Source organism: Phyllostomus hastatus, unplaced genomic scaffold (genome assembly GCF_019186645.2).
Source record: "Phyllostomus hastatus isolate PE091 unplaced genomic scaffold, TTU_PhHast_1.1 phas_contig_210, whole genome shotgun sequence".
In the NCBI taxonomy this organism is placed as follows: Eukaryota; Metazoa; Chordata; class Mammalia; order Chiroptera; family Phyllostomidae; genus Phyllostomus; species Phyllostomus hastatus.
This window is the reverse complement of record NW_025333737.1, coordinates 26,428,917-26,454,706: the sequence shown is the minus strand read 5'-3', so window position 1 is coordinate 26,454,706 and position 25,790 is coordinate 26,428,917. Positions and strand designations below refer to the sequence as shown.

Sequence of the window (25,790 nt, the reverse complement as noted above, 5' to 3'; positions counted from 1 at the left end):
ACAGTCTCTGCCTGCAAGGAGCTCATAAGCTAATGGAAATAGTCTAGTGGAAGTATATTGTTGAGGACACAGCTGTGTGTTTGTGTATGGGTATTAAGTGTGCGTGCTCATGGATATGTGTGTACCCTTGTGCAAGAGACTATGCCCGTGAGTGGAGGTGACATGTGCACATACATGTGCACGTGTGACCGTGGGGTGAGTACGAATGTTTGTTATGGCCGTGTATGTAATGAGTGTGCATGTGTGCTTGAGTGTGCAGCTGCACACTCTACAGGTATGCATAGAATGTGCGGGTCTATGAGTGCATGAGGATGGTGTGGGAGCACGTGGTACATAAGTACATGCATGTAAGCTTGAGAGTGTGTGTCTTCCTGTGTTTCGGCTGCGCACTTGTGACCCCTTCAAACGCGTCTTTTGAGAATTCAGATGATGTTGGGACGGACTCCACCTTACATGTCCCTTGGTCAGGCCACCTGCTACTCCTCCCATCCCCTCACCCTAGGCCTTTGCATTGGGAAAGGGCAGAGGTAGGGGTAGGAGACGGACCAGAAGATGAAGAGCAGGGAGGGCAGTAGGCACCTTGCTGATAAAGGCTGGGTGGGAGCCGGGGACCGGAGAAGAAGCTGAAGCCAGATGCTAGGGATGGATGGCAGAGCAAGATGGGTAAGAGTGGTTCCTGCGGGCAGGCGCAGCCTGAGGGGAACGGGAGCCGCCCTAGTCCCGAGCCCACAGCATCTGCGACAGATGCGCCCTAGCGCAGGCCGGGCACTCTGGGTACCAGGGCGAGGTGGGGGAGAGGCTCTGAGTGCCAGGGCGAGCAGAAACGGCAGCGGGGCGCGCGGACGCGTCTCCGAAAGCACCCTCCCTTCCCCTCCTCTCCCCTCCCGGAGGCAGCGGGGAGGGCGGGCGCGGTTCCGGGGGTGGGCCGGCTGGGCGGGGAGGAGGCGGGGCCACCGCACTGGCTTCTCCCAGCCCCTCCCGCCCGCAGCCAGAGGGAGCGGAGCCTCGGCCAGCTCCGGGGGGCGGGTGCCGGAGCGCATCGCAGCCCTATCCGTCTGCGGAGCCGACTAACTGGAAGCCGGGCGCTGCCTCGGGAGGTGGACGATGCGGGCAGGTGCTGCGGGCTGCGCCATGGACCAGCCGCGCCTGCTGCTGCTGCTGCTGCCGCTGCTGCTCCTGGGGGTGAGTGCTAGCTTGCGGGGAGCCCACTCCCTTTCCCGGGACCGGAATCCGATGGATTCAGGTTTCCCCGAGGGAAACAGTACAGAGCGTTGGGGTCCCAGATGCCGGGGATGGATAGCGGGAGAGGAGCTCCGATGCCAGGATCCACAGAGGAGTGTCTAGGCTTCTCAGGGCGCAGAGGAGCCCCTGAGACCCAGGGCAGAGATGCGGGCCAGCGGTGCGCACGGAGGCGGGTCCTCAGGTACATGGGCGTGTGTGTGGAGGAGCTGGTCAGGGTCTCGGAGGAGGAGGTCCTGGGACTCTCGGATGTGCCTGGGTTCTTTGGAAGAGGGCGTTTTATTGCCGGAATCTCAGGGCGACTTTCCTCTGAGCTTCTTGATTTCTGGAGGGTCGTGGGATGGGACCCCAGGCTAGGGAAGGATGAAGAATGGGACGGGGACTCGAGATGTGAGGGGTGAGCGGGGCTAGGGACGAGGGGACGGAACAATGGGGGAGGAGGTTGCAGCGACCGAGGGGACCGGGCATCGGACAATGAGGACTGGCCAGACAATGGGGGGGAGGGGCGTGGGAGGGAGAGCTTCGGGGAGTGGGAGTCGTCGGTGGAAGAGACAGAAAGTGGGTTGGGGGGGGTGCTGAAAAGGGACGGCGGCCTGGGAGGTAGAGAGATGGAAGCGAAGTGAAAGAGGACGGAGAAGGAAGCGCGGACCACCCCGAGGCGGTCGGGGCCCCGCGGGTCCGCCGAGGGACAGCAGGTCGAGAAGAGAGCGCAGAGGAACGGACGTTTCCCGCTCCTGGCTCACGCTCTTTCTCGCGGCCTCGCCCAGTCGGGAAACTGCGCCGGGCATCCGAAGCTGGGAAGGGAGCGTCTACGTTGCCGGGGCGAACCCGTTCCCCTCGTTCCCCTACGACTCACGGGCTGCTCCGAAGCGCCCATTCTCGCAGCTGGAAGCAGCGCAGCGGACAAGCAGGGATGGAGTGGGTGTTGTCTGACCGGATCTGGCCGCCACCACGTCTCGGGGTGCAGACCGCGGGGACGCGCCAGGCTGGGAATGTCCGGGCAGGCGCGCGGCGCAGGGTCGCGCCGGCGAAGGCGGCCCACAGGGGGCGCTGCGGCGTGAGGGCAGTGCCCTCCGCAGCTGCGGGTGTCACTGGGGCTGCGCGCCCGCGCCCGGTTAAGTGAAGTGACCCGAGCACCGCGGCGCCCGCGGTTCTCTCCACTCCAGCGCCCAGGGAGGTCGGGATTCCGCCCGCGCCCCGCCCGGCTTTCAGATGAGGGCGCTGAGCACCGAGACCGAGGCGCGCGGACGCCTCGGATTCTGTCTAGGCGAAGGAGTGCGAGTCACCTTAAGCATCCAAGCCCGCCCGGTAGTTCTGACAAGATAACCAGGATTTGCGACCTGGCGTGTGGCCATGAACGGAGAGCCCCTGGAAGGTTTGGCATTAAAGGAGGTGTCCTCACTCTCCCGGGCATCTTCATCTTTCAGGTGAGCATCGCGCTCCCAGATCCCCGCGTCGCAGACGTGGAGACTGAGGCTCTGAGAGTTGAAACAACTTGGCTAAGATCCCGTGCGCAAGTCGAGCCAGAGTCCTGGCTTGACTGCCCCTCACCTGGCTCCCAGCTCAGGACTGCCCGCACTTTTTAAGGGGGCAGCCCGGCGTCCCAGCTCCGAAGTAGAGCTGCGTTTCTCGGCGGGGCGGCTTCGACCCCAGCCCAAGCCGAGCCAGTAGTGGTGTTGCATGGAGCGTCGGTGAGCAGAGGCCCTCTCCGGGCGCCGGCCCCGGCCCCCTTCCCGAAGCTCAGCGCAGGTTCCCTGGGTCTGTGGATACCTATGGCTTCCTCCGGGGATTTGGGGGCGACTGCTCGCCCGTCTGTTCACCCCAAGGGTTAGAGATGCTTCTCCGCCGGGAAGAGGAGCGGGGACGTGGGACTGGAGCGGACAGCCGTGTAGAACCCGGAGGGGCGAGGGGGTGGGCTTCGGACCGGGGCCGGAGGGAGCGTCTCCCGAGCGGAGAAGAGGCGAGGAAGGAGGAGAGCTGGCGGCGTGGAGGGCCTGGGGGCTGGGGAAGGTGGGCTCCGCGCAGACCCTGCCGCCCCGCCGCCGCTCTCCGCCGGCTGGCCCCCCGCGCACCGCGGCGCTCCGAGTTCTTCCTGGGCCGCGGCGAGAGAGTGCTGAAACCAGAGCGCGCGTCCCGGCGGGTCCGCCGGCGGGCCGCGCCGGTAATGGAGGCACTTTGTCATTCAGACGTCTGTAACCGGAGCCGCCGGGCTGGCTAATGCGCCTAATAGGGATGCAGCGAGGGCAGCAAATGGGAGAACGCAGGCGGCCGGGTGGGGAAGGCGGCTCCGGGAAGGGCAGTGTCCCCACCCGGCTCTACCTACCGGGTCCCGCTTACGCACGTAGATTCTCCCCTGGGGGCGAGGGGTGGGGAGGCGGGAGTCATAAAATTGGTTTAGTGCTTACTATGGGACACGCACAACCCTGGGTAAATTTCTCTTGCTGTGTTTAATCCCCCTGAGGTCCCAGAAGAGTAAATCTAGTGATTCCCATTTTACAATCGAGGGAGCTGAACCTCCTAGACGTTCAGGCACGAAACCAGGCTCTCCCAGCCAGTGAGGGGTGGAGCCCTGGGAACCCAGGATGCTTGGCTCCTTCCTCTGAACGCCAGCCCCCTCTCCCTTCCCGGACACAGACACAGACGGAGGAGAGGCCCTGAATCACTACTGGCCCTGGAGATGGCGTCCCTGCCCTATGCCCTTGGTTCTAATGTTTGTCTCTTGGCCCCACACAGAGTCCCCGCCCCCCTCGAAGTCTTCCTGCAGCACCGTCCTCAGCAAATAGCTCTGGTCTCCTAACCCAAACTCAGCTCCCGCCTAAAGGGGTGGGGCGGGGGCATGAGCCAGTGCCTCCCCTGGGTTGGCAGCGACCTCAAAAGACCCTCCACATATCTGAAAAATCTTCGTCGCTCATGGCTCCATTCGCCTAGGGAACCCTGTTTCAAAGCTGTTGTGAATGGTTCGGATGCATCACACTGAAGCATTCATATTCAAATTCTTTCACCTGTTTTGGTGTGTTTTCTATTCTGTCTGATGAAAAAAAATTTTTTTCAGATTCTTAAGTCAATTTATCTAAGGGTACTTCATTTCTTGAAAGCTTTGAAATGGCACAAATGAGACGATTGCAAACATCTTCAAAAATGGGATTAAATCATTCAATCAGACTGGAAATGAGTAAGTCTAATAAATGTAAATTTCAGGCAACTGCTTCTATTGTTTTGGTAAATTGGCCATTTTAGAGCAATTAGCCCAGAACCTAGTCATCCCTCCTGGCTTCCCAGCATTGCCCTGGCTTGAACCGAGAGAGGGTGTGGCAGGGGCCAAGCGTCAGGCCGCTCAGCAGAGTGACCCAGCGGGCCTCAGTTTCCCCAGCTGTCAGAGAGGGATGAAGGCATTCCCTCAGGTCTTTCCCCCTCAGCATCTTGTCTTCTGGACGAGCCGTTCAGAGGGACACTTCCTCTCCCTCATGGGACCGTGGTTCCCCACAGAAATCAGGGGCCACGTCTCACTGGAAACTCCTATTGCATATAATGCTGGGCAAGTGGTTGTTGAATTACTGAACTACAGGGAGAGAGAAGGTACCCGTTCTCCTTTGGTCTCCGTGACTTCCTCAGGCTCCCGGGTGGCTAAGCCTTTCTCTACATCCATCCTGCCCCCGACTCTTGGACGGTTTCCTCTTTTAGGGGACGGCTAAGCCCTCCCCTCCCACTGCCTCCTACTTAGGGTTGACAGTTCACTTTCCCTAAGAGGGGACGCTTCTTCGGTACCTAACATTTATTCTAGTGTACGCCAGACAGGTTTGCGCAAGTTATATCATTTAATTTTCCACAGCAACCCTGAGCAGTAGATACTAGCCCCCAGTGTATTATAAAGGGGAAAATGGAGGCTCGGAGAGATTGAGAATTTACCCAAAGTAACATACTATTAAGTAGTAGCAGATCTGTGATGTCTTTTAAAATGATTATTTATTGATTTTAGGGAGAGAGAGAGAGGAAGGGAGAGAGAGAGAAAAAAAACCCCATCAATTTGTTGTTCCACTTATTTATGCATTCATTGGTTGAGTCTCCTATGCACCCTGACTGGGGATCGAACCTGCAACCTCGGCATATCGGGGACCACAGTCTAATCAACTGAACTACCCAGGGAGGGCTGCAATGTTTTGAAATAGGAAACGAATCAATCACAGGAAACACATGGTCACTAATGCAAGGCCCCGGGGAAGAGAGAGGACCGCCGGCTGCAGCAGGGAGAGCAGGCTTCGATGAGGAGGGGCTTGTATCAGGCGGCCGCTCCACCCACGAATCCTCCAGACAGAGCCCCTCGGGTCACCGGGCCTGGGGCTTCACTGACCCTAACTAACTGGAACGTGGCCAAGGAAAGGAAGCAAGAAAGACCTTGGGAAAGAGAAGAGAGGGCTCCCAACGTGCATAAACATCGTCCTCACTCATTTACTGCTTACAGCAACCCTATCCATGCTGCCATGACCCCATGAGGAAGACACTGAGGCTCAGAGAAGCTCAAAGCTGGTCGCAGCTCACCCAGCTCTAAGTGATGCGTCAGGATTCAGAGCCACAGAGGCTGCTGAGGACAAAGGCAGTAGTACAGCTCACACTTTTTCCTTGAAGAATTGACCCTCACCTTCAGATCCTACCTACACTCATTTTATACACCTTCCTGCCAGAGGCTGGTCACACAGTTTCTAAAGATTCAATTAGAGTGGTGGGGGAGGGGCCGCTCCGGTCACACGCTGGTAGCAGCAAGAATTGACAACTGATACCTTGACGGGAAGGGAGGAGACAGAAAGAACTATTTTAAAAAGCTGACAGGAGAACTCAAAGAGATGCAAGTGTGGTGACTTGGGATAATGAACACGAGGGCTTCACTGCATAGCAGCCTGGAATAATCGCTGGCGTAACTATTGGGTCCCTGGGTCATGGGGAGACTGTGAAGGCGTGTTTCAGAGGTGGAGAATGATGCAGTCTCCGTGGTTAAAACGGAAAACAGTAAGTGATTAGGGCAGCAACTCCTTGGCTTGTGGGGAAACTCAGCTATCCAGAAACTGGTCCCCTGGAGTTCTGTGAGGTCCCTATTTCATGCCAGGGACTGTGCCAGGGACCGTGCCAGGCCCTGGGCCAACCACAGATGGAGTCCACAGGGAGTCCACTGGGGGATCCTGTACAGTGTCGGAGCAGGCGGGAGCAGTCAGCCGGGAGACCGAGTCGCAGGGCGGCTGCACTGGTCTGTGAGGGGCCGGGGACACAGCTCCACTTCCTTGAGGAAGTGAGATTTAAGCAGAGCCCTAAGAGGACGAAAAGAAATCCAAACAGACCCTTCTGGAATCTCACTCATCTAGGGGAAAGCCTGTATCTGGGACTCCCCCCAGGACTTCTGGTCCGCACATGCTCCCAGCACTGCGTGCCTGCCACCTGCGAGGAGGTGGTGGCAACACCCAAGGTCCCCCTCCTGGGCTGCCTGCACCCCACCCCCCGCTGGGCTCTTGAGGACCACAGACTGCCTCCTAGACCGATCCACTCTGTGCATCCCCCTGCCTCCCCCTAACCCTGGGGAGATCCCAGGGTATCGTACAGGACTGGAGGGAAGGGAATGTTCTTGGCCACGATCTGGTAACAATGACCTCTGCCGCTCCCCTCTGCCCCCACAACCAACCTGAGAGCCCGTCCTTCCTCCCAGTGTCCGATGGGAGCTGCGTGGTCTGGGGCCAGGGAGACAGGCTTGGGAGTTTTATTAGACATGAAGGCTTTTTTTTTTTTTTTTTTAAGGAACAGAAATATAAAGCAAGCTCCCAGCAGCCCCTCCCTCTAGGGAATGTGGTGCTAAATCGTTCCATCCACAAGCAAAGATGCCTCGGCGGCAGGAATCCGACTCCCCTTTCGGCTGGTTCCAGGGCTGCTCCCACTGGCTGCGTGGGGGGCAGGGAGGGGGGAGGGCTGGTGCCTGGAAATCAATCCCTGGTGGAGCAGGGTTGCTAGGTGGTGAGAGCCACCGCTGTCTCATCGCTGCTAACAGGCAACCCTTTCTCACGTCATGCACCACGCTCTTGCCCGCTGGCTGGTCCTTGCCCCGGCCCTGAGCTGTAGCCCTCTCTGCCTCTGTGGAGAGCTGGAGACTCAGAGGGGGAGGGCAGGGAAGCTCAGAGCTCCCAGTGCAGAGTCAGGACTTGAACCTAAGACCCCCGCCCCTCTGTCTTCTGTTTTGGGTCCAGATACCTCCCGTTGGATAGATAATATGCAGAATGGTAGAATTAAGGATCTGGAATAGAGAACGCCCTGCTAGCTGTCATTAGAAAAAGGCTCCCCTCCGCCTAGGTGGAGCCCTGCCGGTGTGCAGCTTAGTAAGCGGTGTTTTGACTAAATTCAGCCTGCAGTTGCCCCTTTGGCTGGAAGCCCCCTGCGAGCTGCAGCCTATCCAGCCCAACCGTTCGTGAGGGCCCCCTGCGGGGCTTCAAGCCGCTGCGCCCACGTGGTGCATCCTGGAGATTCTAAGAGCTGCTGTAACCCCATGATGAACTTTGCAGAGGGTCAGCATGGGGGGGCTCTGACCTCGCACCCCCAGCAGCCTGCAAGGGTTGCTGACCCCCACTGCCTTTCTTCCTGCCAGCTTTGATGTGCCTAATACCTCCGTGGTGAGCTCATCCGGGCCCAGGTGGTTCCAATAGAAGGCTTTAGGAGGGGGTGTTTGATCCCTCAGAAGATACTCCCTCTCCTTTCTCTTACCAGTCTGACCTTCTGATCTCCCCCTCCCAGGTGTCCTTCGGAGGTGCCAAGGAGGCCTGCCTCACAGGCCTGTACACCCACAGCGGGGAGTGTTGTAAAGCCTGCAACCTAGGCGAGGGCGTGGCCCAGCCCTGCGGTGCCAACCAGACCGTGTGCGAGCCCTGCCTGGACAGTGAGTACAGGGTGGCAGGTGGGGAGAGGGGAGAGGAATGGGAGGGAGGAGCCAGGGCCTAGGGAGGGGCGTGTCCAGTAGAAGCCTCACAAGTCCTCTGCCTCCTGGCAGGGTCTCCTACCCACCACGGTATGGGCACCAAAAGTGGGTCTGATGCAGGACAAGAGGCAGAGGGGGGAAGCTGAGGGTGGATGAGAGAAGTTTGCAGAGGAAGGAGGGGAACCTGATGGGGGATCCCGAAGGGAGCCCCTTCCCAGCCCCCAAGCAGAGAAGCCTGGTAGCAGCAGAATGTGGCCTGGTGGGAAGAGTAGCTGACACTAAGACAAGCTAAAAATATCATCTGCACTGCAAAATCAATGGCTGCCACTTGCCCTCGGAGTTTTGGAGGGGGCAGGGGAGGAGGATCAAATCCCGGCTGCTGGGTAGACTGACCTTGGGGGATCCTGGGAGGGTGTGGTGAGGTGGTGACCCCCCGCCCCAACTGTTGTCCAGCTCTGACTAAGGCAGCAGAGCCTTCCCGAGTGCAGGGATGGGGGTTGGAGTACTGTAAGGAAGTCCTCCTTGTGGGGCAATGTCAGGTGGGGGAGGGGACAGGGGCACTGTGGCCATTGCTACCTGAGATCTCCTTGGGAAGGGGAGAGAATCCTGTCTCCCAGGGCTGCTGGAGGAGGCAGGAGGAGGGGTGCTGGGCCTGGGGTCTGAATTCTGCACACTTCTGAGCCAGGAGTCCCAGCTCTGTGGGGTGCCCCCAGCCTCAGTAGCTGCCTTCAGGCCACAGGCTCAGTACTCTGGTCCTGGCCCTGCCTGGAAACCTTTCTTCGCTGCCCAGTCAGATCCTACCTTCCACCTGGCACTCCAAGCCCATCTGGAGGGCCTGTGGCAACCATACTCCACTCTCTAACCACCCTGGGAGCAAGGGCACAGGAACGGGGAGCCCTGAACACACCTGCCTGCCTAGTCTGACGCTGGACGCCTCCCCACCACCAACACCCGAGCACCTCTCCATCCTTCAGGCAGCCGGAGCTCCTCGGTCTCCCCAAACACTGTTTTCCCGTCTCTGTGTGTATGAGCCCTGTGACTCCGCCCCCCAGCAGAGGGATGCCTAGGACTGCGTGGGGAGACTGCACATCCTGTGAGGCCTTGCCCTCTGGCTGCCTGCCCTGGCCTAACAGGGTTTCCGTGCCAGGGAAGGGTGGGCCAACTGCTGCCTACCCTGGAGCCTCCCCCGAGATTGCCTCTCTCATTTCCTAGACTCTGGCCCAGGGCCTCTCCTCCCTGGACCCTAAGTCTCCCAGCATGGGACCGCACTCACCTCCTGGGGAAGCAAGGGGTGGGGTGGAAGAGCCTGGGGGAGGAAGGTTCTGGTATCTCTGGGGAGGGGGAGGGGAGGCGAGCTCCGAGGTGGTGGCAGGAGTCCTCCCTCCCATTTCCTCCGTCTGTTCCCTTCCTTTTCCCTCCGCCCCTCACTCCCCACCAGCTGCATTAACAGGCTGCCTTTACAAGCCCACTTTATGGAATGGAGACCCCAGTGGACCTTCCCTCTATCCTCAGAGCGTTTCCACGAGGAAACCCATTAAGCTCCCGCCTTCCATTCTCTGCCAAAAAAGACCACATTTTCCCCACCCTCTAAAACCCTCTCCCAGGAATTTTCTGCTAATTTTCTGTATTTTCCCATGAGCAGGGCCCTTCCTCCCCCTCCCGGGCGGCTATGCCCAACCGCCTGCCACATGCCCACCAGATAGGAGCCTCTCGTTTGTTTAGATGGGAAACCCTGCTTTTCTGCTGTGTGACCATCCCTGCTACTGAAGTTCACCACACTTGTCACTGCTCACCCCGCGGGCCCAGCCTTTATAGGGTCCCTGCTGTGTGTCAAGGGCTTCCCAGTGAACTTCCCTTACTCCTCACCACAACCCTGTGAGTGGAAACACTATTCCCTATTTTACAGAGGAAGAAAAAACTCAGAGAAGTTCCGTAAAACATCCAAAGTCACACAGCTAATAAATGCTGGAACCCAGGTCTGCTTGATTCCTAGGAAGAGAAATACGGCGGTCCCTCTACCAGAACTGTCATCTTTCTCTTCTTCCCTGATTTCTGTCCTTGCCACTTGATTTTTTTTTTAAGATTTTATTTATTGATTTTTAGAGAGGGAGAGAAACATCGATGTGCCAGAGATACATTGACTGGTTGCCTCTTGCATGTCCCCAGCTGGGGACCTGGCCCGCAACCCAGGCATGTGCCCTGACTGGGAGTTGAACTAGCGACCCTTTGGCTTGCAGGTCGGCACGCAACCCACTGAGCTGGACCAGCCAGGCCTGGTTTTTTACATTTGCTTCTCCACCCACTTCCCACAAGATAATGACCCAGTGCTCCACGTTGTCTCCTGGCGCCTTTAGAGAAGTTTGAGGTCAGACCCTGCAACAGGCCTTGACTTGCCTTCAGTGAGATGCTACTCTCTCTGCTCGTGCTTCCGCATTCTGAGCAGAGCTCCCCTGGTTCTCAGGTCGCTAAGCCCCTGCTCTTCCTCCCCTGGAGCAGGGAGGCCTCCTCTGGGAGTGAGATTGGCTTGAGTTCCCCACCCCGGGCTGGGAGGGGTGAAGAAGATGGGCTCTGGGCCTCCTCTGCACCAGGAGGCGAGGACCCTGACATCCCTGGGGTCCCTGCCCTTATTCCGGAGCTCACACCCGTTCATTAGGAGAACATGAGCTGAGGTGGAGCTTGGAAATCTCCCCTTTATGCCATTTGAAAGGGCAGAGGACGACGTATGCAAGTCCTTCTTGCTTTCTAGCTTCGATCCCTCCTACTGGACCTGAACTAGCTTGCCGGGATTCCCATCCCCACCCTCAAGAGCCAGGCCTTTCAGCAGCGTGGGGGAGCGCCATGGGTGGGAAATTACGTATCTAACCCAGTTACTCCCATTTGGACCACACCTGGTCCCCTGGGCTGGCTGCACAACCCAGCTCCGGCCTGCGGGGAGGGCTGGGTGGGAACCACGCTCAGAGTCAGAGTATGCCTTAATCTTGCTGGGAACGGGGGTACAGGGCTCAGAGCCCAAATTCTCTAAGAGAAATTGCCAAGAAATTCACCTGCACCAGCTGGGTTACCCGGAAGCGTCGGGGGGCCATCAAGTCCGCGGCCTGCAGCCTGGGGCTTCTGACTCATTTCCTCCTTCCTAGTGAGCTGCCCCAAGCTTTCACAGACCTGGAATCAGGGACGGGAGGGTAGAGGATGGGAATCTGTAGGGGTGTGAGGCTTAAAGAGGGAGGCAGCGCCCTGGCGGGGGCCGGGGTGGTGGACGAAAGGAAGACCTGCATGCAACCCCTGCGACCCAAGTGCCCAAAAGCAGCCTGCTGAAGTCTGGGCCCCCCGCTCCCCGCCCATCCATTTGCCCACAGGCGTGACATTCTCCGACGTGGTGAGCGCCATCGAGCCGTGTAAGCCGTGCACCGAGTGCGTGGGCCTGCAGAGCATGTCAGCGCCCTGCGTGGAGGCGGACGACGCCGTGTGCCGCTGCGCCTACGGCTACTACCAGAACGAGACGACGGGCCTCTGCGAGGCGTGCCGCGTGTGCGAGGCGGGCTCGGGCCTCGTGTTCTCGTGCCAGGACAAGCAGAACACGGTGTGCGAGGAGTGTCCTGACGGCACGTACTCCGACGAGGCCAACCACGTGGACCCGTGCCTGCCGTGCACCGTGTGCGAGGACACCGAGCGCCAGGTGCGCGAGTGCACGCGCTGGGCCGACGCCGAGTGCGAGGGTGAGCGCGCCGCGGGCCGGCTGCCGGCTGGGGAAGGGCGTCCCCTGGGGGTCGGGAAGGGCCAGGCCTGGCCTTGAGCCAGCGGCCACCCTCCCTGAAACCTGTCGGAGGAAGTGGCTTCCGTTCTTCTCACCCAAGGCTCCCTTTCACTCTTTCCTCATCTGGGCGAAGTGTTTGGAAAGCCATCCTCCTCCTCCTCCTCCCGGCCGCAGCTACCACATTCGAACTCATTTTCTGGGGCTTTATTAAGTCTGTGGCTGCCAGCTGGGGACTGGATGGGTGGCAGATAAGCAGCTGGCAAGTGGCCACTGTGAGCAGAGCACAGAGCAAACGTACTTGATCCTTGAAGCCGGCTTCCTGGACCGGGGAAACTGAGGGACCCTCAGGGGTTGGGACCCTTTCGCTCGGAGGCCTGGTCTGGGTCCGTGGCGGTTCATGGCTGTGGGGCCTAGGACGGGATCCACCCCGTCACTAGCTGAGCGATGTTAGTTAAGGAGGCGACTCTTGTCTTGGACCTCAGTGTCCCCACTGGGCACGTGGTTCCTAGTGGGGTTGTGGGTGAGAGAACCACTTTGACTTGCGGTACCTGGGGGCGGGGTCAGCAGTCACTTTACGGTTTAGTCCAGGGTGAGGTGGGCCGCAGGGAACTGTGGGGAGGTCGTGGGGGAGGGGCTGTGGGGGTGGAGGAAGAAGGGGAGTGGCCGGAGCCCGAGGCTGACAGGCAGGGTGCAGGTGGAGGCCTCAGCTGCTGCCCCGGGGGTGGGGGCGGTGGTGGTGTGGGTTGGGTGTGCCCACCTCAGCCAGGCAAAGGCCGGAAGGAGGTGGTGTGACTCCTGGGAGGGAGGAGGAAGCGCCGTGGCTGTCAGAGAAGGACCGTTTTGGTCTCCAGTTGGTGACCTCTGTCTCGGGGAGATGGGTGGGCTTTTCCACCGCAGGGAGAGGTTGACGGTGCCCTCACGTTCTCTCTGTCACCCTGTAGCTGGGTGCCCATCGAGCTGTTTCCCCAGCCCTGGGGATCCCTCACTTTGAGCAGGCAACGCAGTGCCTCCTTCAGGGAACCCGGGGTTTGATGGTGGGGAGACAGCCTGTGCCTCAGTCGGATAACAGAGAAGGTCCCAGCACTCAGGTGCCAGGAGTCGCTCCTTCTGGTGGAGGCGGCCCAGCCTCTGCCTTCGGTCAGTCCCCAGTCAGATGGGGGCGGTAGGTGTCCTTTGTGGGGAGCCTCCAGTCTGACCCCGGCTGCCACACGACCGTGCCTTCCTTCCATCTCCCATGGCCTCTGGCTCAGGGAGCGCAGGGTGCAGTGGGCCCTTAGGTCGGGCTGTGGCCAGGGGTGCCTGTGAAGCTTTCTGTTTTGGGGTGGGGGGCTGGGAGGACTGGGGTACAGAACATGGCGGTTCTGGTGGCCATTGCCCCGGGCGAGGAGACAGACAAGTGGCGCCAGGCGAAGGGCAGAGCTGGGAGGGAGTCTCAGCAGCTGGCAGCAGGCAGGCACGAGCACAGTTCCCCGGGCAAGTCCAGGCCGGCTGGTCGGGGGGGGCTTAGTCAGGGGTGCGGTTAAAGCAAAGAAAGGTGGCGGCTGGGGGGGGGCCCTGCTGTTTTGGGGTGTTCACAGATTTCCCCCAGAGAGAAACCCACTTCCCCAGCCACCCTGAAGGGGGAGGGTCCCTCTGAAGGCTCTGTTTACCCTTGTCCCTCTGCCCTTCTGTACTCCAGCCTCTGGAGGCTTAAATGTCGGCTCTGGGGCAGAGGGGACGTTTCAGGAAACGGAATTTGACTCAAGGTTTGGTTGCCCCCTTCCCCTCCAGTGCATTGCACTTTCCCGCATATACATTTCAGGTGTCAACGTGGTGACTCACCCACCCTTGGAGCAGAAGCCCCCGCCCCCACCCCAATTGCCCTGGTGAAGCTTGGATTTAGCAGGGATAACCTGGTCTCTCTTCCCGCCCCCTAGTCTGACAGCTCCCATGCCGGAAACGGCTGTCAGGACCTGCCAAGGGCTTAGCGGGTTGGAATGCCGGTGGACACGGCCGCATCTGGATCTTATCCCCCAGCCGCCGTCAGAGGGGACGGGAGAAATGTGGGGAAAGCGCCCTGGACAGCTCTGTCTTCAGCCTGGCCTGTCCCTTCCCCATGGCTCTGGAGTCTCTGTGATGGCCGGACTCACTGCCATGCCTCCAGCCCGAGGGCTGGGTCAGCCTCAGGGCTCGGGCTGCCCCTCCGGCTGGCCCGGTTTCCGAGCAGGGCAAGAGCAGACCCTCCCCAGTCTAACACCGTATCTGGGGCTGCCAAAGGCCGGGCTGTGTCTCCTCCACTTCCCACCCCACCCCCGCAGCCCCCTCCCAGGACTGAGATGGCAGCCCCTCCTCAGTGCCAACCAGATGTATTCCAGATTCACATCTAGGGGCCTCACCTCTCAGAAGGTGCTGAAAACAGGGCTCTTTGAAGCTTCTTAGTCTTGAGCCAAGGAGGCCCAGAGACCGGTGGGCACCTTCAACTCCAGCTTGGGTGGGCAGACTGGGAGCTGGGTGGGGCTGAGCGAAAGAGCAAGATGCCTTCCCCATCACCCCGTTGGCAGGCCCCATCTGCTTGCCCTCCCAGCAGCCCTAGGTGTGGGAAGTGAGGACAGATAGGGCAGGCAGCTTTGCCCAGACAGGTACCCTCAGGCCGCCCAGAGCCCACAACCCCAGGACCTGCCCGCAGCTGAGTGACAGAATGGAAAATCCCACCCACTGGGGTCAGGACGTAGCCAGAGAGGCTGGCAGTGCCCGTCTGGCATGAGACGGCCTAGGAGGGTGGCAAGGCACAGTGTCCTTCCCCCTGAGGTGCTGGGCAGTACCTGCTCGGGAGGCCGGTGTCCACCCGCAGCCTGCGTCCTGCTTCCGGCCCAAGCAGGGTTCCGGCTACTTGACACTCTGTTCTCTGGACGGCAAGATCGGATGGAATGAGGGCCACGCAGGGCAGGAAATGGGCTAGCCACTGTCCAAGGATTGGCTGGAGGGAATCCTGGCCTGGTGTCCATACCCTGCCCGAGCCTACAGCTGGGACGGCAGAGACTGGAGAGGGGGCTGAGTGCCAGCTCAGGGGAGGTGGGGTGGGGCAGGGCACCGGGGTGCCCTCATCCCTCCCTAGGACAAGGGTAACTGGGGCCACTGGGGCAACCTAGGGTCAGAGAGGTTACAGCTTCCCAGATCGATTCCAGCTAGAGGCTTCCCGGGGCTTACACTCTCTTCTTTGTGTGTGCGCCTTCACGCCAGGTTCTGGGTCCCCGGGGGCACAGAATAGATGTCTAGGAACACAACTACCGCCGGGATGGAAGGGAGCTTAGAAACCATCTCTCTGTCTCTGTCTGTCTGTCTCTCTTTTTAAAGATTTTATTTATTTATTTTTAGACAGAGAGGGGAGAGGGAGAAAGAGAGGGAGAGTAACATCAATGTGTGGTTGCCTCTTACCTGTCCCCTACCAGGGACCTGGCCCGCAACCCGGGCATGTACCCTGACTGGGAATCGAACCAGTGACCCTTTGGTTCACAGGCGGGCACTCAATCCACTGAGCCACACCAGCCAGGGCGAGACCGTCTCTCTTAATATCCCCATTCTACGGGCAGGGAAATGGAGGTCCTGAGAGTTGAAAGGACTGATCCAGAGTCACACAGCAAGTCAGTGACACAGCCGAAGGGGGTTTAGGTGTCCCAATTCCCAGGCTCTTGCTCTTCTCCATCATCGTGACATCATCACGCATGAATTTCCAGTCCTCACCCACACGTGCACCGCCTGAGCACATGCGCACGTGGGGTGGGCTGGGGACTCAGGAAGAAGCACTGGGTGGGTCAGATCATAAAGGGAGGGGCTGAAGGGAGTGGGCACTCAATCCCGTCACCCTTCCTCCCAGAGATCCCTGGCCGCTGGATTACACGGTCCACGCCCCCAGAGGGCTCGGACAGCACGGCCCCCAGCACCCAGGAGCCGGAGGCGCCTCCAGAGCAAGACCTCGTGGCCAGCACAGCGGCAGACGTGGCAACTACAGTGATGGGCAGCTCCCAGCCCGTGGTGACCCGAGGCTCCACTGACAACCTCATCCCCGTCTACTGCTCCATCCTGGCCGCCGTGGTCGTGGGCCTCGTGGCCTACATTGCCTTCAAGAGGTGAGAGAAGGGGTAGGGGAGAGAGAAAGGGACCTTTGCTCTCAAGCTGGGCTTTACTGTGACCTTGACCTGGAAATGCACACTCTTTTAACTCAACCCCAAAACACGCTCTTCCTCACTTACCATCAGCTGCCCGACTCCAGGGCATGACGGATCAGCAGGCAGGAGGGAGGGTGACTGTCCCTGGCCTGGCCTGGTCAGGACCGCCCCGCTCCCAGGCTGCTCCCCTCTCTGGCTCCCCAGCCCCCAGCTGCACACAGAAAACTTGCTTTGCCAACTGCCTCCGCCCTCATTCCCCGAAGCTGGTTAACACACACAGATGTCTCCATGCACGTGTCTTGTCCCTCCCATGTCACACCCCCAAGAAACTGTGGCACCCGCATCCGGAAAGCCGGCGTGTGCAAGAACTCCCAGAAAGCATTTTAAATGTTTACGTGCATTTTTTATTCTTAAAAAAACACACCAAAACGAATGTCAGAGTAATATATGCTTGTTTGGGAGAATACAGACAAGAGTAATGTCTCGTAAAGCAAAATACAAAAGCTCCCTTTTACCCCCCAAACCCTCCCCCTTGCATCATCAAAATCTGTTTGGGTTCTGTCCCAGCACGTTCTGTGCGTTTATAAACACGTGTACGTAAAACTTTTTAGTTATACGTAAATGCACGGGTACGTATACATTTTAGCATCGATGGGATCACACTACCCGAGTTCTGTGACGTTTTCTGTGATATCCCGCAAGAGAGCCTCCTTCAGGACACGCAGACTGTCTGATCATGTGTAGCCGCTGCTTCAGTAATAGGGGCGGGCCAGGGTGGGTTTAACCAGCATCCTGCTGACGGACATTTGGTCCGTTTCCAGTTTTTCGTTAGTGCTCATGTAGCAGAGGAAGTCCTTGTGCTGTATGTGTCCTGCATGCCTGTGCAGATGTTTCCTAAGAGTAGATTGGGAAACAAGGAATTCTAGAAAGTCGTTTGTTTATGCGTCATTCATTCCGTGAACTGAGTTACCGAGCACGTGGGGTGTGCACCGAGCCCTGAGTGCCTCCTGCCCTCACGATGCTCTCAGTGCAGGCCAGGGGCAGCTATGTAGGGAAAGGAGATCCTCAGGCTCTGTGGCTGGGGTTGTGGTTGGGTCCCTACCCTGCCCCGGGCCCCCACACATCAGAGCACGTGCCTTGGCCACGTGGCCGGCACGGCCCTTCCCCGCTGAGGCTGGGCCTGCCCCCCGGCTCCAGGTGGAACAGCTGCAAGCAGAACAAGCAAGGAGCCAACAGCCGGACCGTGAACCAGACCCCTCCGCCCGAGGGAGAAAAACTCCACAGCGACAGCGGCATCTCTGTGGACAGCCAGAGCCTGCATGACCAGCAACCGCACACACAGACGGCCGCAGGCCAGGGTGAGCAGCGAGGCGGGGAAGGGGATGGAGCAGGGTGATCAGGAGTGATTAAGATTAGACTGCAGGATGGACTGCCAGAGAGGCTGGTGACCCGTGCTTCTGGGTAGAAGGACAGAAGGAAGATGGGGTGAGGTGAGAGGTGGGGGAGGTCCCTTCCTGTGGAGTGACTTGGGAAATGGACGATTTGACAAATTGGAGCATCCAGACTCATCAAGCTAATTGTGCCCCCTAGGGCTAATTACTCCCCCAAGTGGCTGCAATTAGCCTCCTGCCCTGGTCTTTTAAGGAACAAGTAGTTAATTATGTCCCATAATTTTAGTGGTCCATAGTCCAGCTCCAGGATACTTGCTACAGTTGAGTCTGGGACTTGAGAGTCCCGTCTCCTCCTCCACTTTGATTAATTGCAGGGGGCAGGGAAGGGGTTAGGTTGAGCGGAGAGTGTGGAGCTATGGGTGGGGAGGGCACATGAGTCAGTGTCTGCTCCTGGCCCCCCCACAGTCTGGTCCCCCCATCCAGGACCTCATCTTGGCCATCCTTAGGTGGCCAGAGGCCCTGGGGGCCACCCTAGGTTGAGGGAAATGCCTCAGCCTTTCTCAGGTCTCATCCCAGGTGCCCAGGCACACTGTGGGTGGTGGGGGGGGGCACGGGAAGAGGGCCTGGTGGGTGGTGTCTGACTTCTGGGTTCTTGGCAGCCCTCAAAGGGGACGGAGGCCTCTACAGCAGCCTGCCACCAGCCAAGCGGGAGGAGGTGGAGAAGCTGCTCAATGGCTCCGCGGGGGACACCTGGCGGCACCTGGCAGACGAGCTGGGCTACCAGCCCGAGCACATAGACTCCTTCACCCATGAGGCCTGCCCAGTCCGGGCCCTGCTGGCCAGCTGGGCCGCCCAGGACAGCGCCACGCTCGACGCCCTCCTGGCTGCCCTGCGCCGCATCCAGCGAGCCGACATCGTCGAGAGCCTCTGCAGCGAGTCCACTGCCACGTCCCCCGTGTGAGCGGACCCGGGGCCCCTGCCCTGCCCCCACTCCAGTGACTGACACTCCGGCCGACCCCCATGGGCCAGCGTCAGAGCTGAGCTCCTCTGGGCAGGGCCGGGGAGTCCGGAGCCTCTAAACCACAGCCCTGTCGCTGCCCCTTGTGGCCCCATCGCTTCCGATCACGCTCCCTCCCCAGCACCAGAAGTGCCCCTGCTGCCTCCCCTCCCCGCCCCCTCACCACCTCTGCCTTCTGCTCCTTCTCCCCAGACTTCCCTGTGGGCCGGCGCCTCCCACCACAGCAGGTGTCCTGCCTGGAGGGCTGACCCCGGGGGTGGCGGTGGGGTGATGATAAGGCCCCAGAGACTCAGAGAGACTGGGGAACCGGAGCCATGGACTCTACACTGTGAACTTGGGGAACGAGGGAGCATCATCGTGGCCTAACCCCTCCCTCAGCCCCACCACATCTCCCGTCTGGCCTAAGATGAAGAGGATCGTAAGCTTGTCAGAGCTGGAAGCGGGAGTTGAAATCCAGCCCCCCCTCCTTGTTTTACGTACAGGACAGCGAGGCCCAGAGAGAGGCCCAAAGCCACTCACCAGCAGGGTGGCCAAACGTGGGCTGGCCTTGTCTTCCCTGAATGAGGGGCGCAGGCTTCAGGTTGTCTTAAGCGCTGGGAGAGGGGAGCCAGGCGACCCCCTGGGAGAGGTCTTGCAGCCAAATCCAGTCCACCCTGCGCCGTCTCCAGGCCTGTTCGCCCCCATGGACATGGAGACGGGATGCGTTACCCAAAGCCTGGCTCTTGATCCATCTTGACCAGAGTCCGGTTCGGAGTTTGTGGAAAGGGGCGCTGCTTCCCTCGCCCGGCTCCCCAGCTCCAGGCGTGTCCACGTGGCATCTGTGAAGGGGCCCCGTCTGTAAGCGCTCTCCATCCCTGCCCTGTGTTGGCACAGACCCAGAGCCGACACAGGCAGTACTGGGGCTCAGGGGCTAAGGACCACCCACCCACGACACAGATACACACAGGATGAGAAATCTTTTCTCCACAAGTTCCTTCTCTTAGGCTGGGACCGGATCCTGCCCGGGGCAGCTGCCAGACAAGCATCACAGGGGATTGAACGCTGCTCGCCGGCTTCCCTCGCCCCCGGGTCTGGCGGGCCGAGGACGGCTGAGGCTTGAGCTGGCGCCTGTCTTCCCAGGGCCTGCACGTGGAGGAATGCTCCCCACATCCTCCCCTTCCCCAAAGCCTTGGGTTTGGCTGGGCCCCGAAGGTTGTGATGAAGAAAAGGGGACCAGTGTGGGAACTCGGCAAGAAGCGATTGAGTCAGACTGTAGCCAGCCCCTAGACGGCTCGTCCCAGGTTTAGAGGACCCCACCAAGGACAGTTTCTCCCTAGCCTGGTGCCAGGAAGGGGCCTGCAGCTCCCTCCCAGCCTGTTCTGTTTTGCTTGATGTTGGAATGAGTGGCTCCCCTTGTCTATTTAGCATGAACGAGCCCAGGTCAGGATGTGTGCACTGACAGCCACCCCTCCCCCCCCAGGGATCTCCCACCCTCCGACTGGGAGCGCTGTGCGTAGAGGGCATTGCTTTGACCTCCATCTGCAGTGGGAGGAGGAGACTCACCTGCTGGCCCCTGACCTGTGCAGCTGGGAGCGGGACAGTCTGAGTGTATTTATTTCCCTCCCCAGCAGCTGGGGAGGGGGAGGGGGTGGGGGTGGCAAGTACGTTTTAGCATGTGTTCGGTTCTGGGGCCCCTCCTGCCTCCCTCCTGGCCTCCCGGCGGGGGGCTGCGAGCTCCTGACACCTTTCCCTTGCATCCTGTGTAATCATTTCTTGGGCCCTCCTGAATCTTACACATAAAACATAAATGAACATTAAATAGCAAAGAAAGGAAGCTCGTGCAGTGATTTTCTGCAAAGGCACGTGTTTTTGAGTTGGCAGAGGTTTGTACGTGTCACAGGGACCCAGGCATAATTTCCAACTCAGTTTCTGCCCTGTTTCTCCCCACGTGCGCGCACACACACACACCAAATGGGGGAGTTTTAGCAGAAATCCAGCAAATTCACGTGCACTAGCCATGGAGTTAGTTGATGTGAGACAGGGAAGGAGTGGGGGCCCTTTGCCCCCAGATCTTGGAGAGGGAAAGTGAAAACGGCCACGCAGGAAGCAGGCCAGCTGTGAATTTGACCAGATGTCAAGAGTGAAAGTGACCACAGGGGAGCCAGAGGCTTGCTAGAAGGGCCAGGTCACAACCCTGCAGCCACCCACATGCTCTGGAAGACAATCCACCACCGCTACCCGCGCCCCCTCCCCTCCCCCGCCCCCAGCCGCAGCACATGCCCGAGCACAGGGCCCAGCTCCAGATGGCCTGGAGGAAGCCCGGCTGGCCTGACCTGGAGTTGGGCAGGCCCCTCCCTTGTGGCTCTCCCAGGCAGGTCCCAGACCTGGCTCCTACCAGCCTGGCTTTGAGCCCTGCCTGGCCCAGGCCTGGGAGCTCCCTGGGCTGCAGGGTTCCGGGCCCCGGGCCTGTCCCCCCATTTGAGGCTGGCCAGGCAGCTGATCAGAGCCGCTCAGCCCCTGCTGATCCCTTGGCCAGGTCCCCTGATGGGGCTGGCTCTCGGTTGTTGGGAAAAGCTCGAGACAATTACTCCCAGAAAGAAAAGCAAACAAACCTTCCCAATCCCGAAATCCTGGGAGGGGCCAGCGGAGCCGCTGCTGCCACGAGTGAGGCAGGCGTGAGCTGGAGGGCCAGCTGACCTCCGTCTTCCAGCCCCAGGCCGTGAGGGCTGTGAGGAGGGTGCTTGTGGGGGGGGTGGGGTGCGGGTCGGGAGGAGGAGTGAGCCTGGTACCTGGGTAACACCCAGTTCGCAGTGTGCGGGGGAGATGGCCTCTGTCTTGAAGGAGCTTCCCATGTGATGGAGAGACACAGTCCCGGACTTGAGGATACTTCCAGTCTGATGAGGGAGGCACCACTCCTGTCCTAAGGGAACCCTCGTTTTGATGGGGAAACACCCCAAATGTGCTGACGGAGAGCCAGCTGCTGCCTGTGGGAATGAGGGAGACGCAAATCCTTGCCTTCGGCGACCTTCGGTTCTCGAGGGGGAGGTAGCCCACGGGCCCTGTGTGGTGGTGTGCAGCAGCGCCACACTAGGGGTGAGTGGGAGGTCCCGGCCCAGCCCCCACCTTCTGCCAGTCAGGGAAGGTTTCTTAGAAAAGAGACGTTGAACCTGAGTCCTTAGATGAGTGGACTCGATGAGCTGGGAGGACAGTGTTCCTGGCGGAGAAGCCAGGTCAGCGAAGGCCCTGAAGAGACAGAGCAGACCTCACAGGGCCTGGGGAGGCTCCCGGGCCCAGAGCCCGGAGAGGGAGCGGAGGTCGGTGGGGCCAGGCGGAGAAGGGTGGACAGACGGAGAGACATGCTAAGGCGTCTGGACTGCATCCCTGGAACGCTGCGGGGCCCCTGGGGGTTGTGAGCAGGGGGTTTCCACAGACAGATTCCAGTTTAGAGAGCGCCAGCTCTGGCTGCGGTGTGCAGGGCGAGGGCGCAGCCGGAGAGGCCGAGGTGCAGTCAGTGGCGGCCTGAAGTAAAGAAGGGGCCACAAGGGCAGCGAAGAGGGGGCATCTGAAAGTCGCTCAGAGCGTGCAGGACTGGGTGAGGCGGACAGAGGCTACCGGCTCTGGCTTAGGGCTCCAGGGTGGGTGGGTGGGGGGCAGAGAGCCTTAAAGACGTTGTACCAGATATTTGCACTGCCCCCCTAAACTGTGGGAAAACCCTGCTTGTCCTTCTTCAGCTTAACCTCCACCCCTTTTCTCCAGTTCCCCCATGAGGGCTAATGAAAATGCTTCATGAACTTCCCATCCTTTTTTTCCCCTTTCTTTTTTAAAGAAGATTTTATTTAATTTTAGACAGAGTAGGACGGAGGGAGAAAGACGGGGAAAGAAACATCAATGTGTGGTTGCCTCTCGCATGCCCCCCCACCAGGGACCTGGCCCGAAACCCAGGCATGTGCCCTGACTGCAAATCAAACCGGTGACCCTTTGGTTCGCAGGCTGGCGCTCAATCCACTGAGCCACACCAGCCAGGGCATTTTTTACATCTTTACTGTTGACATTACTGCAGAGGTCCCCATGGCCCCTTCCCCCGCCAGCTTTCCATCTTTAACGTGGCCTGCACGTGCTGCCTGAGGCCCCTGCCCAGCCTTCCAGCCCCCCTCTTCCTCACTCTGTTCTCCCCCAGGCCAGCCCTCTTACCATTTTTCAAGCTTTGGTGATCCCTCTCGCCACAAGGCTTTGGCACACGCTGCCCCTTCTGCCTGGAACACTCCTTCCCCTTCTTTTCCAAGGTGCCTCCCAGCTCGGGGCTTCCCCGGGGAAGTGCTCGTCACACTCGGCGCCCACATCGCGCTCCGTGATCCCAGGTTCGGAGAGCTGCACTCCTTGTCTTTGGGCCACTTATCTCCCTTTGCGATTAGGCACCCGTCTGAGTGATTATTTGATTATTGTAAACTCCAGGAAACCAGAGACAGGGTCTGGCTTTGCTCACTGTCTAATCCTCGGCACCTTGCCTGGCATAGAGCTCGCACCCAATAAAACTCGGCTGACTAAACGAACGGAGTGCCCTGGAGCAGCCCCGTCCAATAGGAAGAGAGAGCGGGCGACATATGTGACTTTTAAGTTTTTAGTAGCCACATTACAAAAGGAAAAAGAAGCAGACGAGACGAACTTAATAGTTCCTCTAGCCCAGTATGTCCACAGTATTATTTCAACATGTAATCAATATTTTTTAAATTATTAATGAAATGTTACTTTTTTTTTTCCTCCTACTGAGGAAAGAAGTTGATTCTTATAGTACATCTCAGTTTGGACTGGCCCCATGGCGAGTGCTCAGGGGCCACAGTGGCTGTGGCTGTCACACCAGGCAACTCCAGAGCTTCTTGCTTCCCGGAGCAGGGACTCACTCTGAGCCCCCCGTGGGCTCAGAGGACAGAGAGATGCCCCCTTGCTTCTGCCTGTGTCATCAGTCTCCTTGGACCCGAGGCCTGTGGCTCTGCCTTCCAGCCCCTCCCGCCGTCCCCAAGGCCTCTCTCCTCTTCACTCACGTTGGGGAAACTGCTGTGTCTCCATCATTCTCTAGGCTGGAGGGTGAGACCTTTGATCTCCGCTGGCCCGGCAGAGCCCCTTCTCTGTCCCTCCTGCCTCCCTCCTCTCTTTCATCCAGTGCAACGAAGCCGAGATGAGACTCGGAACAACGTGAAAAGCCTCTTCATCCAGTGGGGAGGGGTGTGGCGGCAGCCACTGAGCTCCCAGCCCCATGCTCCAGGGGAACAAGGGGCTGAGGCCAGAGTTGGGGGTCAGGAGAAGACATTTCCCATGATGCTCCTGGCTGGGGGGTCTGCTGACCATATGCCTGGGGGACGCGGCTCCTCTGATAATGCAAAGCAGATTCCTGCCTGGCTTTGTGGCAGCTGGCGTGCAGAAGGCCGGTGGACAAGACTGAGCCCTCGGGAACATGGATACAGAAGAGCTGAGGCAAGGAGGGCTCTACCAGGCTCATGTCCCCTCATCTCTGTCTCCCCACAGTGTGCTTGCCCTCGTGCTGACCCCTCCCAGCTAGGCCAGGCTCCTCTGCCTGCCCTGGGCCCTGCCCCAGACTCCAGACCACTCTCCAGCTCCATCAGAGACCCCCAGTCCTCTGCACCAATCCTTGGCGGTCTGATGCCACACCTTCATTCAGGTGGGCACCCAGCATGCTCCCCAAGGCAGACCCAGAGCAGCCCTTTCATCTGTTGCTACATGCGGGGTGATTCTTCCCAGAGTCGACAGAAAGTGAGGGCTCCCCACTTCCACACCTCAATTGTACCTACTCCAGTCCCCCAGCCTTGTTGGAGGCGCGGCCAGGAACATTTCCCTAAGGCTGCATCATGAAAGAACATTCAGGAATATTCCGAGTCTCACCCACCACCCCTCCCAGGGCACTCAGCCCTGCCCTCTTCCCACAGCATCCGGGCACTTCCCAGTCCCTCTGCTCCCTTCCCGGCAATCCCTGCTCCAGCTGCCTGCAGCCACATTCCCAGAGGGCTCCTGGGAGAGGTGGGATTGGGGCTCTTCCCGGTGATGACTGCTCCCTTTGGGGAAGTCTGGGAATGTTCCCATCCCCATCCCTTTCTCTTTCTTTTTTTAAAAAGATTTTATTTATTTATTGTTTTAGAGAGAGGGGAAGGGAAGGAGAAACAGAGGGAGGGAAACATCAGTGTGCTACAGATACATTTGGCCGCCGCTAACACACCCTCAAATGGGGACCTGGCCCGCAACCCAGGCGTGTGCCCTGACTGGGAGTCGAACCGGTGACCTTTTGTTCGCAGGCTGGAGCTCAATCCACTGAACTACACCAGCCAGGGCCCCATCCCTTATTCTAATGACTCATAGAATCTGGGGGTCCTTTTGCGTCATGTGGTGGGAGCCTGATGCTCCCCTGAGTAGCGCTCCATACTCTCTGGCGTGGGCCTGGGGCTCAGCGTCCACATTCCAGGGACCCAGCCCTACCTCAGGGCCTAAGCCTTCAGTCAGCGGTCCAGATGGTTCTCATCAACTCCTATGAGCCTCGGTATGTCGCCGGGCCACCCGGGGTCTGCGGGCCAGGGCCACAGAGCGTCCGGGCTTCCGTTCCTCTACCTTGGAACCAAGGAAGTCACACCATGCCCTCCTGGAAGATGATGCCAAGATTCAGAAGTCAGCCACCTGGGAGCTCCTCTCTTCTCACCTTTTGTATCAGTTCAGATTTTTTGTGTTGCAAGAAGGAGAAGATCCAACCCAGGGTGGATCAAGGGCATTAACTGTCCGTCAGAGTGGAAGGTCCATGGGGTATGGCTGGCTCTAAGCCCAGCTTGATTGAGAGGCCCAAATAACATCCCAAGACCCAGTTTCTCCCTCTCCAACCCTTGCCCCCCCATTTCCTCCCACAGACAATTCCCTTGTGGGTTGGTAAGAAGGGTGTATAGCTTCAGGTTCAATCACATGGGAAAGAGAACCTCGAGTCCTAGAATTCCAGCGCAAACCTTCAGGCGTCCTTGGCTCTGATTGGCCCATCCCAGGAATGGCGATCACTGATTGGCTAAGATGGAGGTCCTTGTCCGGGGCTGGATTTCCTGGGCAGGGGTGTGCCCCCGTCTGAAGCATTGGGGACTGAAAGTGGGGGAAATTGAGGTACCGTTTGAAAAGGGGCTCTTTCTCGTTACCAGGTAACCTGAGCGACACTCCACCCGCAGCCGCAAGCGTGTCTTTCTAGTAAGAGTCGTCATGAAACAGTAGAGACATAGGGGTACCAGAGCATCCAGGAGGCACTGGGGACCTGAGGAAGGAAGAAGTCCTCATGGCCGCAGGGACC

General features: G+C 59.2%; 1 protein-coding gene across 1 annotated transcript; it reads left to right on the top strand.

Annotated features, from left to right (window-relative positions):
- The first annotated feature begins 1,008 nt into the window (after positions 1-1,008).
- NGFR (nerve growth factor receptor) lies at positions 1,009-20,291 on the top strand. Its single transcript, XM_045836847.1, has 6 exons — positions 1,009-1,182; positions 8,002-8,143; positions 11,536-11,895; positions 15,787-16,039; positions 17,276-17,436; positions 18,129-20,291. Exons 1-6 carry the CDS (start codon positions 1,105-1,107, stop codon positions 18,428-18,430), a joined length of 1,296 nt encoding a protein of 431 aa, XP_045692803.1. The 5' UTR covers positions 1,009-1,104; the 3' UTR covers positions 18,431-20,291.
- Positions 20,292-25,790: the final 5,499 nt, after the last annotated feature.

Excerpts from the sequence above, each read along its gene's own strand:
- NGFR (XM_045836847.1), top strand. The coding sequence starts at position 1,105 with ATGCGGGCAGGTGCTGCGGGCTGCGCCATGGACCAGCCGCGCCTGCTG. Across the intron at positions 16,040-17,275 it reads GCCTACATTGCCTTCAAGAG|GTGGAACAGCTGCAAGCAGA; the intron begins GTGAGAGAAGGG and ends CCCCGGCTCCAG. Across the intron at positions 17,437-18,128 it reads ACAGACGGCCGCAGGCCAGG|CCCTCAAAGGGGACGGAGGC; the intron begins GTGAGCAGCGAG and ends GGTTCTTGGCAG.